Source organism: Coregonus clupeaformis, chromosome 12 (assembly GCF_020615455.1).
Source record: "Coregonus clupeaformis isolate EN_2021a chromosome 12, ASM2061545v1, whole genome shotgun sequence".
Classification (NCBI taxonomy): domain Eukaryota; kingdom Metazoa; phylum Chordata; class Actinopteri; order Salmoniformes; family Salmonidae; genus Coregonus; species Coregonus clupeaformis.
Window position 1 is genome coordinate 58,948,294 of NC_059203.1, and position 17,811 is coordinate 58,966,104.

Sequence of the window (17,811 nt, forward strand, 5' to 3'; positions counted from 1 at the left end):
GGCCAGTGACACAAAATCTCAATTTAATCCATTTTAAATTCAGGCTGTAACAACAAAATGTGGAAAAAGATGTGAATACTTTCTGAAGCGGTTCAGTGCCTGCCAAAGTGAACCAATATTAACACTTAATAAATGCACTGACAAATGCTTATAAAATGAGCTGTGGTGAACTCTTTATAAAAGGGTAACTTTGTGTGCTACCGAACAATCGAAAAACAGCAAAAGAAAGCTTGGCCTACATTAAATGTTAAGACTTCAAGTGACTTCGGTCCACAAAACAGCCCTAGGAGTACGCAAAAAGACAATTGCACAATGCTTGCAGCGTGATTTCTCTTCTCACTATGTCCATGAGCAGGTAGTTTTTTTTTCCCGCTCTCGTTCAGCAAATAGGATCTTTGTGCAGGTGTTCCTTTATAAAGCTTTTACAGATTTAAAGTAAACTGCAGTTTTCCGAACAATTGTAGATTAGGGGGTGCCCATCGATTTGAAATGTTATGGCCTGTAGACAGATACATTTACAGCTTGTATGCATATTCATCCTATGTCCATCAAAAATAACAGTTTAAATCTTGACATACAGCATATTACTGACAAAGCTGCATACTTCAGAAAGGCTCAAATCAGTTTGACAGTTTAAGATTATCTGTGCAAACCTAGGGCGCTTGCATCAAATAAACAGGCTTTTTCCCCACAGCTATTGAATATATTTAAGACCTCAACCCTTCTCATTTGTAGCAATTACTTTGGGGAGATGACGGATGTAGTTCATGGGAGTGCGGATCTGAGCACTCCCATGGCATATTGTGCTTAGCGTAACATTTATCTTTTTATTTACCTTGTATCAATGTAGTTCAAGAATTCCAGACCTTAAGCAGATTGTAGTATAAGATTTTCAAGCCTTAAAATTTGCATTTATTTATTCACACTTTTTCCTGATTAAGGACAGGTCAGTTTCAAACCCAAATGCTTGTAACGTATACTGTAGAGTTGTTTAATGAGTGTTGGCGGGAACAGGGAATAACTGAAAGAAAAGCTAGTATTCAATTAGTTGATGCATCTTCCTGAGTGAAGTTACTTTATATCAAAAGTAGAATCAAAATGTTGATATTGCAGAGCAAAGTTAACTTAATTGATACACAATCCCCCAACGCATATCTTTGCCACGTGCAGATCAACTGCGGTAATGGTGTGCCGGCAGATTGTCAGTTGTTTCCAATTGAGGAGTCCGACATTTGTTCTCCGCATTGCAGCATGCGTTGCATTATTTCAACTCTTGCGTCTGCCATGCAGCAATGCAACATAAGTTCATTATCTTTTGAAAATAAAGAGAATTACAACCCAGTAAAATGTGATCTTTATTGCATCACATTTCACAATAGTGCAAGTACTGTAGGAAATGCAACACTTGGGATAAACAATGTAACCGTTAAACATGGCAGTATAGTTTCGACCTGACCACACCCCATTCCATCTCAGTTCAGCTAAGAAAACAGAACAGGAAAGCACTTAGACGTTTTCTGTCCCTTCAGCCAGAATCCTAGACTTACAAAATAAGCAAATGGGGAAACTGAGTAATTGTTCTTTAAGCCAGGCAAGAACTGCTTTGGTGGTACTTTGGAGTTTCTCCTTAAGACAATGATATGAAACCAGCACTTACTGCCTTATTAGCTACAGTATATATAAAAACCTGAATAGTATGGGGATTTTCAACTAAAAGCATCAGGTTTTTTTCCATGATCAAAGAGGGAATGCAATTTATAAGAAGAATGGTGCCTTTAGAAGCCACTAAGCACTTGTTACTTGAAAGGCGAAGGAGCTCTGGTTGGAATCTAAAGGTGTGTATACAGTGGGCAAGACAGTTTAAAAAGGCAGTTGAAGCAGAGCATTAGCAAAAATGTCCTAGCCTCCAGAAGACTCCTGGGAATCTTCGCCTACCCAAACCCACGTGTCCATGCGCCACAATACCACCAGTCAGACCCCACCATGAGTCTGGGCCGTTGCTTGGCCACCTTCCTGACATTTCTCAATAGCGGTAATGGTCAGGCTTGAAGGGTCCTTCGCGGGGCAGTCCCAGGTATTTGGCCTGCTTATCCGAAAGCTTGGTCAGCTTGACGCCGAGCTTGTCAAGATGGGCAGCAGCCACCTCCTCATCCAGCTGCAAACAAGAGAAAAGGATGATACAAGTCAAATTCTGAATAACGTTTCCTTACACTGGGACAAAACGAGTCGATTTGTTACGGGGTTCAATCACTCAAACCACATTAACCACACAAGACTAAAAAAATTAACATGCTTTGTTGCTCCCAAGCAGTTGGGTCAAAATCACAGGAACATTTTCAAAACTGGAGTCAATGCCAAGAGCAGACAGAATTCAATGGAGCTGTCAAAACATGGCCGTCAAGACAAGACTGAACATGAGGTTTTTAGCAACAGAAGAATTATACATCACAGGGGTGGTTCATCTATTTGACAGACCATGTCCTCTTCAACAAAATAAATAAAAACATATTCTCTTATGGCAATAGGTTGACCTCTTAGGGATGGGTTAGGTATGCAGCTGGAATTATCTTTTTTTTTTTCCACATGGGGTACGGTTCGTGATGCTATGGATGGAATTCCTGCTAGTCGGCAGGCACTCAAGAGAACCTTCCCTGGCTTAGTTCCCAACTTCTCATGAGCATATCTCTTGCGCTCAGCTCTGAGCGTATGGCTTCAGTTAAAGGCCAAAAGATGTTCACCAAAACCCATGTGTCACTCAATGCAAAATGACACTGTAATGCTCAATTTCTGCCCCAAGTACAAAGAGCCTCATTTTGGCTACCCATTTCAGGGTTAATCAGCCATTATGCACATTTAGCCTAATTTCCATTTCTTTGAATAGTCACAAGACATATAATATACAATCCACAATGAAGCAATCATCTCCAACACAATACCAGTGTTTACATATGTGAAAACATAGCATTTCTACATTCTGTAGAAAAAAAATAATTTGAAAAGTTCTACCCGATGATTTTCAAACGCTAAGATTAGTGGTGACCTGGGAGCAAGAAAATACCCTCCCTCTGGCTAGAAACTCATTGCAAGTTTTGAAAAATCACTGTTTTTCTTACTTTTAATCCTACCCGGTGATGACACACAAGCATTTTAGGACCCTTCTTCTGACCTTTTTAACGCCAGATCAAAGAAACACGCCATTTTCACATACTGTATGGAGACACTGGTATGGTGCGGAGATAATGAATAAGAGGTTGAAAAGTGGCGGAATTATCCTTTAAGAACATCCTCAACTCAAGCAGAGATCAATAAAATATGCATTACGCAGTTCTGCAAACTGAATACAGGCTACGCTGTAATGTTAAATTGAGCATATTTGATTACATACTACTACCTGCACAAATGCATGTCCAATGCTGAGAACTGGAAAAATCTACCTGTGTCCACCTGGTATTTTCCCCACAGTCCCCGAAACCACTTCATTTCGACCAAGGGTTACAGCGGGGTCAACTTAGGATACAGTGCTTGCTTTTTAGAGAAAACTACATGGTATCCACTCAACATTTCTATGTCTTATCGCAACATTTCTTTCCTATTAAACTGTATACAGCTGCATGCACTGAAAACATTTAACCCTTTTTAAAACCCTGCACCATATACAGGTTGTGACAAAATATTGCTATAAGTAGCGAGACTAGAGTGCCACATTGTGCACGCATAGTGGCATTTGTTCTGCCAATTTCGCCGTGCAACCCAACTTTAGTGCCCGCAACTGCATAGCTACATAATACACAATCAATCTGGTGATTAAAAGACAAGTGGAAACGGTGTTTCTCCGCTCAATGGCTCACCTTCTTGGGCAGGAAGTAGACTCCCAGGGGGTACTTGCTGGTGTTCTTCCACAGCTCAATCTGGGCCAACACCTGGTTGGTGAAGGAGTTGCTCATAACAAAGCTGGGGTGACCCATGGCACAGCCCAGATTGACCAATCTGCCCTCAGCCAGCACGATGATGTGGCGGCCGCTCTTCATGCGGTAGCGGTCCACCTAGCGGGAGGAGAACGTTCGTATATATATGACAATGGCCGAAACTCAAGGGCTACATTACTGTAGACATAACCTACGTAGCACATCTAGGGTGTGTGTGGTTAGTCTTACCTGTGGCTTGATGTTTATCTTCTCGGCTGCGTTGGCATTGAGCCAGTTCATGTCTATCTCACAGTCGAAGTGGCCGATGTTGCAAACGATGGAGTCGTCTTTCATGTGCTCAAAGTGTCTGGGGAGCACACCAGTGTGTACATTAATGGCCTGTTGTAGACACGGCTACAGTTACATTTCAGAGAAGGACGATGTTGCCCCAAGACACTGCTATAAGGCTGCGTTCACATGCTAGTCGGAACTAGGAAACTCGGAAATGTCTACTGGTTGTAGAAAGATGCTCCCGAGTTTCCCCCACTTGGAAAGTATCACAATCAACCAATAGGAAGCTCTACGCAAATAACTTTGGTTAATTTTTTCTCGCAGATTCAGAGTTTCTGATAGCACGTGACTGCGGCATCAGGTCAGCTTTAAGTTTCCTACACTAAAGGGAAGGGTTTTAGGCTAGTGGCCAATCCTCAGAAATAATATGGGGCGAGAATAAGCCGATCTGAGATCTGTACCTAGAGGTAACTTCTACTCTGAATGCATTTTCCTGTGTTGCATACAATCACTGAATTGAGGAATGACAACAACAAGGTAGGATTTAACTGTACTTCTGATCAGACAGAGCGTGGTTGCATGGTGCTCTACCGGACTCCAAAATGATACCTACTTGCCCAAAAGTATGTCCTCACAGCCGGTGGTGGTCACAAATATGTTTCCCTCCTTGCAAGCCTCCTCCATGGTGGTGACTTCGTATCCTACAACATTATCACAAAAGACAATGAAATAACACAAAAACTAGTATGTACTGTAGTAATACTACACAAAAATGTAGAACTAGTAATCAATAACATAAGCTCAAATGTATAAAGTTGAGCTCACTGCTGCGGTGAACAAATGAGATGGGGTAAAGCAGAAATCGTTTCACTTATAATATGGCCCGGAACTTAAAAACAGTTCTCTCAATTATATTTGCTAGGCACCGGAGACAACAGAACGCACACCTATAACCAACTTTTTATGAGCTGTTGAATCTCCAAGAACGTTCTGGGATACTGTAAAATAAATCAAAACAATAACGTTGTGATATAACCAAACTTAAGAACGGTACAGACCCTCCATGGCAGCCTGCAGAGCGTTGATGGGGTCCACCTCTGTGACGATGACTCGCGCACCGAACCCACGGAGGGCCTGAACACAGCCCTTGCCAACGTCACCGTATCCGGCAACAACCGCCACCTTCCCAGCGATCATCACGTCTGTGGCCCGCTTGATCCCATCAATCAGGGACTCTCTGCAGCCGTACAGGTTGTCAAACTTGCTCTGGAGGGGGAGAGCGAGAGCTGGTATTAAGAGAGGGAGTCAATGTATTGGAACGTAATCCCGCTGCCTACTCAGGAGGGTGCGACATTACAAAATGCGCAACTATAAAATGTATTTTTAGAACAACCAACGATGGTTGGATAGAACGCGCAAGTGTATCAGTTCTATTAAATGACCCATCTATACGAGTTCTGTTTACATTCTACACATTGCACCCCTATTTAATACATCCCTGTATTCACCAGCATTATTTAATGGCACTATTAAGAACTGAGGATGCATGCATGGCCCTACTCAGGGAGGACAAGTGGGTCTACCTTGGTAACGGAGTCGTTGACGTTGATGGCTGGGATCTTGAGGTCGCCGTTCTTCATCATCTTGTACAGGTTGTGTACCCCGGTGGTGGTCTCCTCAGACACACCCTTGATTCCTGAGGGAGACAATTAACATTGTTTTAACCATGACTGAATGTTTAATTAAGACCATTTTTCATGGCATCCACATCTGGTAGGTGGTACCAAAACCATGGCTGAAAAGGATCAGGACCACAGCCAGATCTCTGCTCTGAGATAACTACTATGAATGGCAATTAACATTCCAAACAGCAATAAAGTCTTCAATCCAAAGTAACGTTCCCCAGGGACTGTGTTTAAGTTAATAGTCACTGTTATAGAGTGCCTGCTGCATGTTGCTTGCCTAATCCCTTTAGTTCTGAGGTTCTCTCAGTATTGGCTTTGTGGAGTAATGCTGCCACCTAGTGTATAAGACTCAAACCAACAGCCCTGCTGATAATTACAGCAGTACAAGTGGTATTTCCCAATTTCGAGTCAAGTTTTGCAAGGTACCACTGATCTACCACTTGTAGATCAGTGGTTCTATACCTCAATATTCTCAAGCGGATCCTCTCAAACAGACTCGGAAGTTGTAGCCAAAAATAGGTCAATTAGGGCAGTTAAAGGGGAGAGTCAATGAAACCAACCAGTACAGTATATTGTAGCAATTCCGGGGGGTAGCCCCGACCAGGACTCAAACCCAGGTCCAGCGACAGTCAAGCCAACACCTTAACGGTTACACCAAGAGGTCTGAACCTATTGACAGGCTCGCTCGCTAGATGTTGGGTCAAGGTTTCTACACAACCCCCGTCGTTCGGGAGATAATATATATATATATATATATATCAGAGTGCCTCACAGGCGCCACACTACTTTTGACACAAATGTTGTGAATTCCGCTTTTAACCCAACCCCATCCGAAAGACAAATCAAGTGCATTCGGAAAGTATTCAGACCCCTTCACCTTTTGTTAAGTTACAGCCTTATTCTAAAATTTATAAAACTATTATTCTTTCCTCAATCTGCACACAATACCCCATAATGACAAAGTGAAAACAGGTTTAGAAATGTTTGCTAATTTATTAAAACTAAAAAACAGAAATACCTTATTTACGTAAGTATTCAGACCTTTTCCTATGAGACTCGAAATTGAGCTCAGGTGCATCCGGTTTCCATTGATCATCCTTCAGATGTTTCTACAACTTGATTAGAGTCCACCTGTGGTAAATTCAATTGATTGGACATGTTTTGGAAAGGCACACACCTGTCTATATAAAGGTCCCACAGTTGACAGTGCATGTCAGAGCAAAAACTAAGCCATGAGGTCGAAGGAATTATCTGTAGAGCTCCGAGACAGGATTGTGTCGAGGCACAGATCTGGGGAAGGGTACCAAAAAATATCTGCAGCATTGAAGGTCCCCAAGAACACAGTGGCTTCCATCATTCTTAAATGGAAGAAGTTTGGAACCACCAAGACTCTTCCAAGAGCTGGCCGCCCGGCCAAACTGAGCAATCGGGGGAGAAGGGCCTTGGTCAGGGAGGTGACCAAGAACCCGATGGTCACTGACAGAGCTCCAGAATTCTGCTGTGGAGATGGGAGAACCTTCCAGAAGGACAACCATCTATGCAGCACTCCACCAATCAAGCATTTATGGTAGAGTGGCCAGATGGAAGCCACTCATCAGTAAAAAGGCACATGACAGCCTGCTTGGAGTTTGCCAAAAGGCGCCTAACGGACTCAGACCATGAGAAACAACATTCTCTGGTCTGATGAAACCAAGATTGAACTCTTTGGCCTGAATGCAAAGCATCACGTCAGAATGAAACCTGGCACCATACCTACGGTGAAGCATGGTGGGGATGTTTTTCAGCGGCAGGGACTGGGAGACTAGTCAGGATTGAGGGAAAGATTAACGGAGCAAAGTACAGAGAGATCCTTGATAAAAACCTGCTCCAGAGCGCTCAGGACCTCAGACTGGGGGCGAAGGTTGCCCTTCCAACAGGACAATGACCCTAAGCACACAGCCAAGACAACGCAGGAGTGGCTTCGGGACAAGTCTCTGAATGTCCTTGAGTGGCCAAGACAGAGCCCAGACTTGAACCCGAGCGAACATCTCTGGAGAGACCTGAAAATAGCAGCGCAGCAACGCTCCCCATCCAACCTGACAGCGCTTGAGAGGATCTTCAGAGAAGAATAGGAGAAACAACCCAAATACAGGTGTGCCAAGCTTGTAGCGTCATACCCAAGAAGACTCAAGGCTGTAATCACTGCCAAAGGTGCTTCAACCAAGTAGAGTAAAGGGTCTGAATACTGATGTAAGTGTGAGTTGATTTATAAATTTGCAAAAATGTCTAAAATCTTGTTTTTGCTTGGTCATTAAGGGATATCGTGTGTAGATTGATGAGGGGATAAAACAATTTAATCCATTTTAGAATAAGGCTGTAAAGTAACAAAAAGTGAAGGGGTCTGAATACTTTCCAAATGCAATGTACAGGTTTTGGAGAGGTGCAGGGGGCTGCCACACTGGGCGCCCGGGGAGCTGTTGTTGTGGGGGGCTAAGTGCCTTGCTCAAGGGGACAACTGCAGGCAATGGCATCTTGGATTTGATCCCAGCAACCCTCTGGTTGCCAGCTCACTTCCCACCAGATTTCCCCCCCAAATTCGCTACAATATATTTCCATGGTTCATTTAATTGACTCACTACACTTTAAGTCCGTTGGAGAGGATTAGCTTGAGCAAATTAGGTGTAAAATCACTGATCTACAGTTCAGTTCCATTAAGAGTTACCCCCACATCTGTGGGCAGCCAGTGTTTTATGTTAATGTTGGCTCTAATGTTAGTGTTTCCATCAGGAGTGTGACAAAGATATGTGGCGAACAGAATCAAAGTCTGCATCATTCAAGACTGTTGCTTTGTGAGAAGGTTTTACGTTAAGTTAGCCATTGTTAAGTAAATGCCACCTGAAAAGTACCCAGGGCCTTGCTTTGGCTCCAAGTAGAGCATGTCCGCCGGAACCATAGCCCAGTGATACACGGGTGCCGGCCCACATAGATGAAAGCCTCCTTGGAAAATGCGCCAAAATAGTATTCTCTGCCAAATAATATGTTTTCTGATATTTTTTCACTAATTGGTCTTTTGACCAATCAGATCAGTTCTGTAAAGATGTAAAAAGATCTGATGTGATTGGTCAAAAGACCATATCGGTGATTTAAAAAAAGATTGAGCTGTCTGTGGTCCCATGTGGCTCAGTTGGTAGAGCATGGCACTTGCAACGCCGGGGTTGTGTGTTTGATTCCCATGGGAGACCAGTACGAAAAAAAGTATGAAAATGTAAGAACTCACTAAGTTGCTCTGGATAAGAGCATCTGCTAAATGACTAAAATGTCAAAGCAGCCCAAGAGTCGCAGCGCTATGCCTCCCCTGGCTTAGGCAATCCCCCACCAAGCACAGCCCAACCAGGCATTGTACTCATAAATGAATGCACGTGACATTCCAGCAACTTCAGAAAAAACTACTTAGTTGTGCCTGTTCACTCGCTCGTATCTGCCCTCTCATTGACTAGAACGGTCTCAAATGATGGCCTTCCATCTTTGAGGACATGCATTTCCATTGTTAGAGCGGTCACTCGACTATCTTGTCAATATAATAGATCTTTGATATTTCCTACCTGCAGCAACACTAGTGGACAATGCAGGAAATACCAGTAAAAGCACTGTGCCTCAAAAGGTGCCCCAAAACTCCTGGCCCTAACCATAAGCCAAGGCAAGTAACTGGGCAGTGAGAGACTCCCCAACTAACCCTCTGATTGATGTTTAAAGATCTGTAAAGCGTCGGAGTGCAAAAAAAAAAAAAACCTGTGCCCTAGAATATTGGACCGTTGGCTTTCATACTTTGAATTCTCAGCGCGGCTCAAGCAATTTCTTCAACCGTCACCACATTCAAATGAATAGACGCGTACATGGAGCCCTGTTGGTTGGGAATTTTGGGCTGTGCATCCCCCATGGACGGTGGTGTCAGAGCCGCCTAGCTATGTCACAATGGGACACCGGACTATCGAGTCTGCGTCTGTGGATGCTGAATTACGCTGAAAGCAAAATGGGCGCTCAACCACTACACTACTTTAAACCTACCCAAATCTGGTTGGGGCCAAGGGGGAGGGAATGAATTGGGACCGGTAAATCCCACTTTCTGCCCTACCCCTTCAATGTTTGCAGATCTGTAACAATACAGTGCCTTGTTTTGTTAATTAAGCTGCACCATCTGTGAGGCCCTGACGGTTGTCAGTTAGAGGTAGCTAGCTCCCGTACCTGACAGCAGTTTGGGGTACTTCTTGTGGACCATGTTGGTGAGGTCACCGCCGTCGTCCAGGATCATGTTGAGGGGCTGGCCGTCCTTCCAGTAGATGGTCTGCTCGATGCACCACACATACTCCTCGTCAGTCATGCCCTTCCAGGCGTACACTACAATGAGAGAGGCGTGAGAATCAGGGTTGAGGAGAGACCGCTTTGCAATGGCAGAGAAAAGGGTTGTGTTCTATAGGCATGAACCAGGAGAAAACATTTTAAACAAAGCAGGCAATTACCAATTGGAACATTCATTTTCATCTAAACTTTCTATCCATTAGGTAAACTTCTCTTTAGTGAAACAAGTTCTACATTATTGGCCTATGATCAAATTCCTTGACAAATCCAACTATTGTCATTAACTGAAGTGTGAAGAGCTTTCCAAAACTCATTTGACACATAATGGCCGCGTTCCAGGTCATTTTTTCTCCACAGTCACACTGGGCTGAGGATCACGCCTGGAGAAGTGTTACTCAGGAATCATATCAACCTATGACATTCAAGGCTTTGAACAGCGAGTGGCTGAAACCTGGCTATAGACCAAACCAAATAAGCACCCCACTGATGCAGACGCTGATACTCTTCTGGCCTCGTAACTTCTCCCCCAGAACACCACCCGAGTGTAAAATAATTATGTGTGGAAAACCAAACAGCAAATATCTTCTAGAACTTCACAGATTGACATGACTGCAGGGGTTATGTAGCGCTAAGCAATGGTGACATCTAAGAGACCTCATAGGATGAATGTTAGGCAATGAATATAGGCCTACTCCTGAATTAAAATAAATTGGACTGTGCAACACGGTCGGGGAAAACAGAATGTTCTAGTTTATCGAGAGTCACAGTTCTATATATATTGACATATCACATGATACCAGTCTATTGAGAGTGAACAACAGGCTTATGTAGCAGAACACTCTGCCCCTTAGGCCTTAAAGACCAATGGAGGACCCTTGTGTACTTCTGGTCTGCCTTATCTCTTACTGTTGCACAAGGGCAAAGTGAGAGCAGGCTGGAACCAGTGCTAGCCACAGAGCAGGTCCTGAGTGGTTTTTAAACAAACAATTGTGTGTGTACCTGGAACCCCAGTTTTGGCAATGGCTGAAGCAGCGTGGTCCTGAGTGGAGAAGATGTTGCAGCTGGACCATTGAACCTACAGACGAGAAAAACGGGCACAGGTTGACAAGGACATTCTCACTCAGTTCGCACTCCCACACCACAAGTCTCTTCTCAGAACATTGCTTAAATGACAGAGATAACCGGTCTGATTAAGTGTGCGCACTTAGTCGCACTTAGCTTTGATAAAACTAGGATGGCCTTGGGGCAGTGAACGGGGGAGGAGGGAAATTCTATGTGTCCAGGGAAAATACTGGTAACTCATGAGTGTTTCCCTCCATGCTGCTACAGTTACCACAGGCTAGATTTCAGTGTTTATATATAGTGCGTTCGGAAAGTATTCAGACCCCTTCCATTTTCTAACGTTACAGCCTCATTCTAAAATTGATTAAATTATATTTTTGTCCTCAATCTACACATAATACCCCATAATGACAAAGCGAAAACAGGTTTAAATAAAAAAATATTACGGAAATACCTTATTTACATAAGTATTCAGACCCTTTGCTATGAGACTCAGAATTGAGCTCAGGTGCATCCTGTTTCCATTGATCATCCTTCAGATGTTTCTACAACTTGATCGGAGTCCACCTGTGGTAAATGTAATTGACTGGACATGATTTGGAAAGGCACACACCTGTCTATATAAGGTTCCACAGTTGACAGTGCATGTCAGAGCAAAAACCAAGCCATGAGGTCGAAGGAATTGTCCCTAGAGCTCCGAGACAGGATTGTGTCGAGGCACAGATCTGGGGAAGGGTACCAAAAAATATCTGCAGCATTGAATGTCCCCAAGAACACAGTGGCTTCCATCAACCTTAAATGGCAGAAGTTTGGAAACACCAACACTCTTCCTAGAGCTGGCCGTCCGGCCAAACTGAGCAATCGGGGGAGAAGGGCCTTGGTCAGGGAGGTGACCAAGAACCCAATGGTCACTCTGACAGAGCTCTAGAGTTCCTCTGTGTAGATGGGAGAACCTTCCAGAAGGACAAACATCTGTGCTGTACTCTACCAATCAGGCCTTTATGATCGAGTGGCCAGACGGAAGCCACTCCTCAGTAAAAAGGCACATGACAGCCCGCTTGGAGTTTGCCAAAAGGCATCTAAAGGACTCTCAGATCATGAGAAACAAGATTCTCTGGTCTGATGAAACCAAGATTGAACTCTTTGGCCTGAATGCCAAGCATCATGTCTGGAGGAAACCTGGCACCATCCCTACGGTGAAGCATGGTGGTGGCAGCATCATGCTGTGGGGATGTTTTTCAGCGGCAGGGACTGGGAGACTAGTCAGGATCGAGGGAAAGATGAACGGAGCAAAGTACAGAGAGATCCTTGATGAAAACCTGCTCCAGAGCTCTCAAGACCTCAGACTGGTTCACATTCCAACAGGACAACGACCCTAAGCACACAGCCAAGACAATGCAGCAGTGGCTTCGGGACAAGTCTGAATATCCTTGAGTGGCCCAGCCAGAGCCCGGACTTGAACCCGATCCAACATCTCTGGAGAGACCTGAAAATAGCTGTGCAGCGACGCTCCCCATCCAACCTGAAAGAGCTTGAGGGGATCTGCAGAGAAGAATGTGAGAAAATCCCCAAATACAGGTGTGCCAAGCTTGTAGCATCATACCCAAGAAGACTCTAGGCTGTAATCGCTCTAAAGGTGCTTCAACAAAGTACTGAGTAAAGGGTCTGAATACATTTAAAAATGTTCTAAAATGTCTTAACCTGTTTTTTCTATTTAATACATAATGTAACAAAATGTGGAAAAGGTCAAGGGGTCTGAATACTTTCCAAATGCATTGTAGGCCTGGACATTTTCATACGCGACTCGATGACACTGCAGACAGTGTCATCAATCATTTTAAAAAGCATGGAATTTTAATCATCAAGATTCGTCTAACAATTCACATTTATCGAGATCAAATTAGCATCTGCTGAAGCCAAGTGAATGAGTTGGACTTTGGGCTGACCAAATTAATCTAAAGTGTTGTGGTGGATGGCTACCACAGGGGCCAATCAATCAACAGTGACTTACATTTAGTTAACACTGTCAACCGAAACACTTGTGTGGACTTCTCCATTCCCATGGTCATGATGCCTCAGCTTGTTTTTGCTAAGGTTTAGCCTCGTCTTTGCCATAGAGTCTTATTCAAATAAGTGTATTGCCCTTTCTTGCAGTGGTTCTCAAACCTGCAAGATTGATGAGACCCGCTTTCCAATTCTAATATGACCCACTCAAATCATTTGTTTGAGACAGAACTCTCAGAACCCAGGATGAACTAGTTACGCCTGACCAGAGTCCTGACCTGATACAAGACAAGACGTTCCAGCACACTGTTCGCTCACAAAGTTTCACTTTTATTTGAAATAGAACAGTCCTTTGTCAGATAATGTGACGAAGGTCAACAGACCAAGATGTTAGCATTTAAAGTACAAAAGTGACACTTTAGGCTACGTGCAGTGTGCAGGAACGTATCTAGTCAAACCTTAATAGAGGAAGACTTGCATGGAAGAGCGTCTCTCACCTCTGCTCCGAGGGCAGTGAGGGTCTCAATGAGCACGGCGGTCTGCAGGGTCATGTGGAGGCAGCCTGCGATGCGGGCGCCCTTCAGGGGCTTGGACTGGCCGTACATCTCCCTCATCTTCATCAGGCCGGGCATCTCGTTCTCTGCAATGTCGATGGCTTTGCGGCCCCATTCCGCCAGGCTGATGTCAGCTACGGAGGGAGAAAAATTACATAAATAAACTGCTACTTGATAAACAGGTTCTACATGTTGATTAAGTGATAGTCCAAAGTGTCAGAGGTTCTCAGACCTGAAATGTTACAGAGTTAGAATGAAAAGGGAAAGGACATGCACCTTCTAAAGTGATCAAATAAGCCAGAGTTTATCCTTCTCAATCATTTGGGGTTCTGAACTTTTCCTTTGGAGTAAACTATCACTTTAAGTCCAAGTTAGGCTACTACTGTATAACTGAGGTTATGTACACTGAACAAAAATATAAAACGCAAAATGTAAAGTGCTGGTCCATGTTTCATGAAATAGAAGATCGCAGAAATGTTCCATACTCACATGACTGCCCCTGCCCAATCATGTGAAATCCATAGATTAGGACCTAATGAATTTATTTCAGTTGACAGATTTCCTTATATGAACTGTAACTCAGACAAATCTTTGAAATTGTTACGTTGCGTTTCTATATTTTTTTCAGTATAGGTTGATCAAGACTAAACTGTCCATGATAATTTCCTTCCCTTAGCATCTCCTTCACTTCATGGCCATTGATTTTAAATAATTTGTAATTTATCCAAAACTTTCATTGCAAGTGGTCATCTCATGATCTATTGAGATCAAGCTGTGGTTTAGGAGAGAGCGGGCTGGCAGTGAGACAGTAGTTTGTCTTCAAGTTAGACATTGGCAGCTGCCTTGCACTGGCTGAACTCGCTTGGGAGTCAAGATCAGTTGCAGCTTCCGCCGACTGGCTCTTAACAGCTGCAATCCAACACTGCGCTCTTCAGAGGTCTCATAACTGAACCTAGCCCTTTCAAAAAGACGGTAAATGTTATTAAACATTACTGTCTATTCACAAAGCAGTCTGCCACCCCAGGGGATTTCGCAGACTCTCCGACCCTGCCTAAATGCTCTGTATTAAAACACAAATATGCCTCGCACGCGATAGTTTTGGAAACATTTGGAATTTAACTTTCATATAAAGCGAGAAATAATTATTCAAATACAAGACACTTACTGTACACAGTTCAGGAATGTTGCACCTGGCTGTATTTTGAGAAACACAGGAAATGTGGAATGAACGGTCCAATGGAAATGCGAGCGCAAGGTGAGAAGATGTGTCGCATAGTAAGTATCTAAAATGCGCACAGTAAGTATATTTTGTATTTGAAAGATTCTCGCTTATGAAAGTTAAGTTCCAAAGGTTTCCAAAACCGTATCGCAAGACAAAGTGTTGGGATTAAACAAAGCGTCAGGATTTATTGTTCACGAGGGAGCCAGCTGTGATCAGCACCGTCAGCTGACAACCCCATGGGGTGCCGGCTGTAAGCTGGGTATACCCCACTTGGGTTCGAGAGTTAAACTGAACCTTATTCCTGTACGCCAGTCAGATGCAGTGAGCCTGAATGTGTGCCAACTGCAAACATAACCGCACTGAACTGGAGCAGTCCAGCATACCAGTTTGCGTCGAGGGTCCAAAATATGTCCACACCAGGCAAAACTATCAAGACTGAGGCAAAATATAGGCTGCTCAAAAGTAGCCATGGATATTATTCCAGGATGTCTGAGATAAAAAATGCCATTAAAAAAATAGGCCTAGTTCACCCCAAAATATCAACTGAATGATACAACGCTAACAGTATCGTTTGGGCAACTCTGACCCAGAAAGTTGTGGGACAAAGTCTAAGGCAGGACACTACCATCAAGCCATGTTCCTTGGATCCTTTGGACATCCCTACCCCCCTACCGAAGTTTACATTTAAAGTGGTTACAGTAAGGGTTATGGTTAGGGACGTCCCAAGGGTCCCGGATAGCACTAACCATCAAGCCATTGATTAACTAGCCCTCTACTATTCCTAAAACACCTGTGTCAGGGTGACAAGGGAGGACTGAAAAATACTAGGTGAGAGACCTTTTAAAAAGTGATGTAACCAAGTAAGACATAGGCTGGTAGAAAGGTGAAAAGCCTAACGTTACATACACAGGCTACATAGTTTCACATCATGGAACCCTTCCAAGTAAGTGTGGAGATTTTTCCCTTCATGAATGGGAAATTTCAAACAAGTGTTGTCATTGTCACCAAAGTCACAAGTTGGGCATTATTTATTTTTATTATCAACAAATCTTAACTTGTGCCCAATTCCCTCCAAAGTTAAACCATAAAAACACAGTATGGATTTAGTGCACAATCAACAATAGCACACTGTTATATTTCTCTGCTTTGCCAGACTGCCTGTCAATCAATGAAAACCGGCGGCTCCACACTGACATTTAGGTAATGTAGTTTTACTACCAAGTTCCGAATACGAACGAATACACCAGGCTCGACTAAATGGACTACAACTACCATTAACATAGAAATAAGTATTCTGAATGAAACCATGCTTGCTTGTGGGCCAGTGTTATGTTCGTTATGCCGACTCTATTCCTTCTGTAACTAACGTAACAAAACGTATATTTTACCAAATTATATGTGAATTGCATGCTGAAATTCCTGTTAGTGGTTATGCATGGGTAAAGCATTGTAAAAATAATGCTAATAATAATAAATATAACAAAAGGCAGCAGGCAAATGGACCATGTGTTCCACCCCAACTGGATTATACAAATGTATAAATACCAGTGCACATTAGCAAATGTTTTGTTAGCCAAATGTCCAAAGATAACTTAACATTTGATTTTAGAGTCAGCCAAATTACCCACTAGCCAGCCAATTGAAAGCTAAAAGCAATACTACGCGACAACATTAGCCGGCTAGCCACCCGGTAATCCACAATCAATGAAGGACTTGAAGCTCGCGTGTATGATAAAGAATACAAATAATGTAAATTCATACTGACCAACTTTGAAGGGCAGTTTCTCGGACATGATTGACTTCTTTTGGATCGTTCAGTCGTGATCGCTGTATGGTTGTTACTGTCTGGCTTCGGACAGAGAAGAAGGGAACGATCTGTGTGAACTTGAATATAAGTAGCCGTCAATTTGCCCTATTGTAATATTCATGAGGTCCCGTGCCAATCTTCCACCTTATGTTTCCAATTGGCTGAGAATGTTCCTGCCCCGTATGAGAGGAAACCCATAGGCTCTCACAGCCATGGGGCGTGGCAGCCAATAAGAACCCGAATCTCAAGGTGGGTGTGTTGCTCAATAGCAGAGAGGAAGAATAGCAGAGGAAGAGGCGAAGCTGCAGCCAAATATGGCGACCAAAGCGTTCTGCTTATAGGTTATTTATTTTTTAAACCATAGGATGAGTCGTATTTCACTGCTACTTTTACACAAATAATTGCACATTTTCAGTTATAAAACTGCCGGGTGTTTATTTTTGATAAAGTATTGATGATAGGTGTAGGCTACTGTTGCTTCACGCGTTTGCTTACTGTCACCCTGGGCCTGATATTGGCTAGATGTCTACTTCCCATGCCGTTACCGTGCTTGTCAAGCGGGAGCGAAGGGCACTGTGACCCGGTTGTTGCCGTAGTATACTATGTATTACAGTATTAAGTTGACATCTAGATGGTTAATAATATTAGTTATTTCTTGTGTAGACTGCTATCCTACTTGAAATAAAATAATGTGACAATTGGCAGGCACAACACCGTAGCAGTGAACACTCATCACCGGTTTATCGACTTGTAGTGCAGCCCAAATCAGCCACGCAAAATGGCATTGGCTTGAGTGGCAACAAATCGGCCCAATTAGCTGATTCGCTTTCCCATACACCCACTCGGTCCGCAGATACCACTTTCTCGAAGCGAGAGGGATGTAGTGGGGGCGAAATTTGTCGATGGAGGACCACATTTTTTGTATGTGACAGTAAAACATTTATGG

The 17,811-nt window shown here is 43.4% G+C and overlaps 1 protein-coding gene across 1 annotated transcript; it reads right to left on the minus strand.

The window, feature by feature from the left end:
- Positions 1 to 1,342: 1,342 nt before the first annotated feature.
- On the minus strand, positions 1,343 to 16,950 carry LOC121578306 (adenosylhomocysteinase B). Its single transcript, XM_041892596.1, has 10 exons — positions 16,824 to 16,950; positions 13,780 to 13,970; positions 11,216 to 11,291; positions 10,103 to 10,255; positions 5,780 to 5,892; positions 5,255 to 5,462; positions 4,810 to 4,897; positions 4,155 to 4,272; positions 3,849 to 4,043; positions 1,343 to 2,155 (listed from the first exon to the last, which is right to left on the minus strand). Exons 1-10 carry the CDS (start codon positions 16,849 to 16,851, stop codon positions 2,024 to 2,026), a joined length of 1,302 nt encoding a protein of 433 aa, XP_041748530.1. The 5' UTR covers positions 16,852 to 16,950; the 3' UTR covers positions 1,343 to 2,023.
- Positions 16,951 to 17,811: the final 861 nt, after the last annotated feature.

Excerpts from the sequence above, each read along its gene's own strand:
- LOC121578306 (XM_041892596.1), bottom strand. The coding sequence starts at position 16,851 with ATGTCCGAGAAACTGCCCTTCAAAGTTG. Across the intron at positions 4,273-4,809 it reads GAGGACATACTTTTGGGCAA|ACACTTTGAGCACATGAAAG; the intron begins GTAGGTATCATT and ends TGTGCTCCCCAG. Across the intron at positions 2,156-3,848 it reads TCTACTTCCTGCCCAAGAAG|CTGGATGAGGAGGTGGCTGC; the intron begins GTGAGCCATTGA and ends TCTTGTTTGCAG.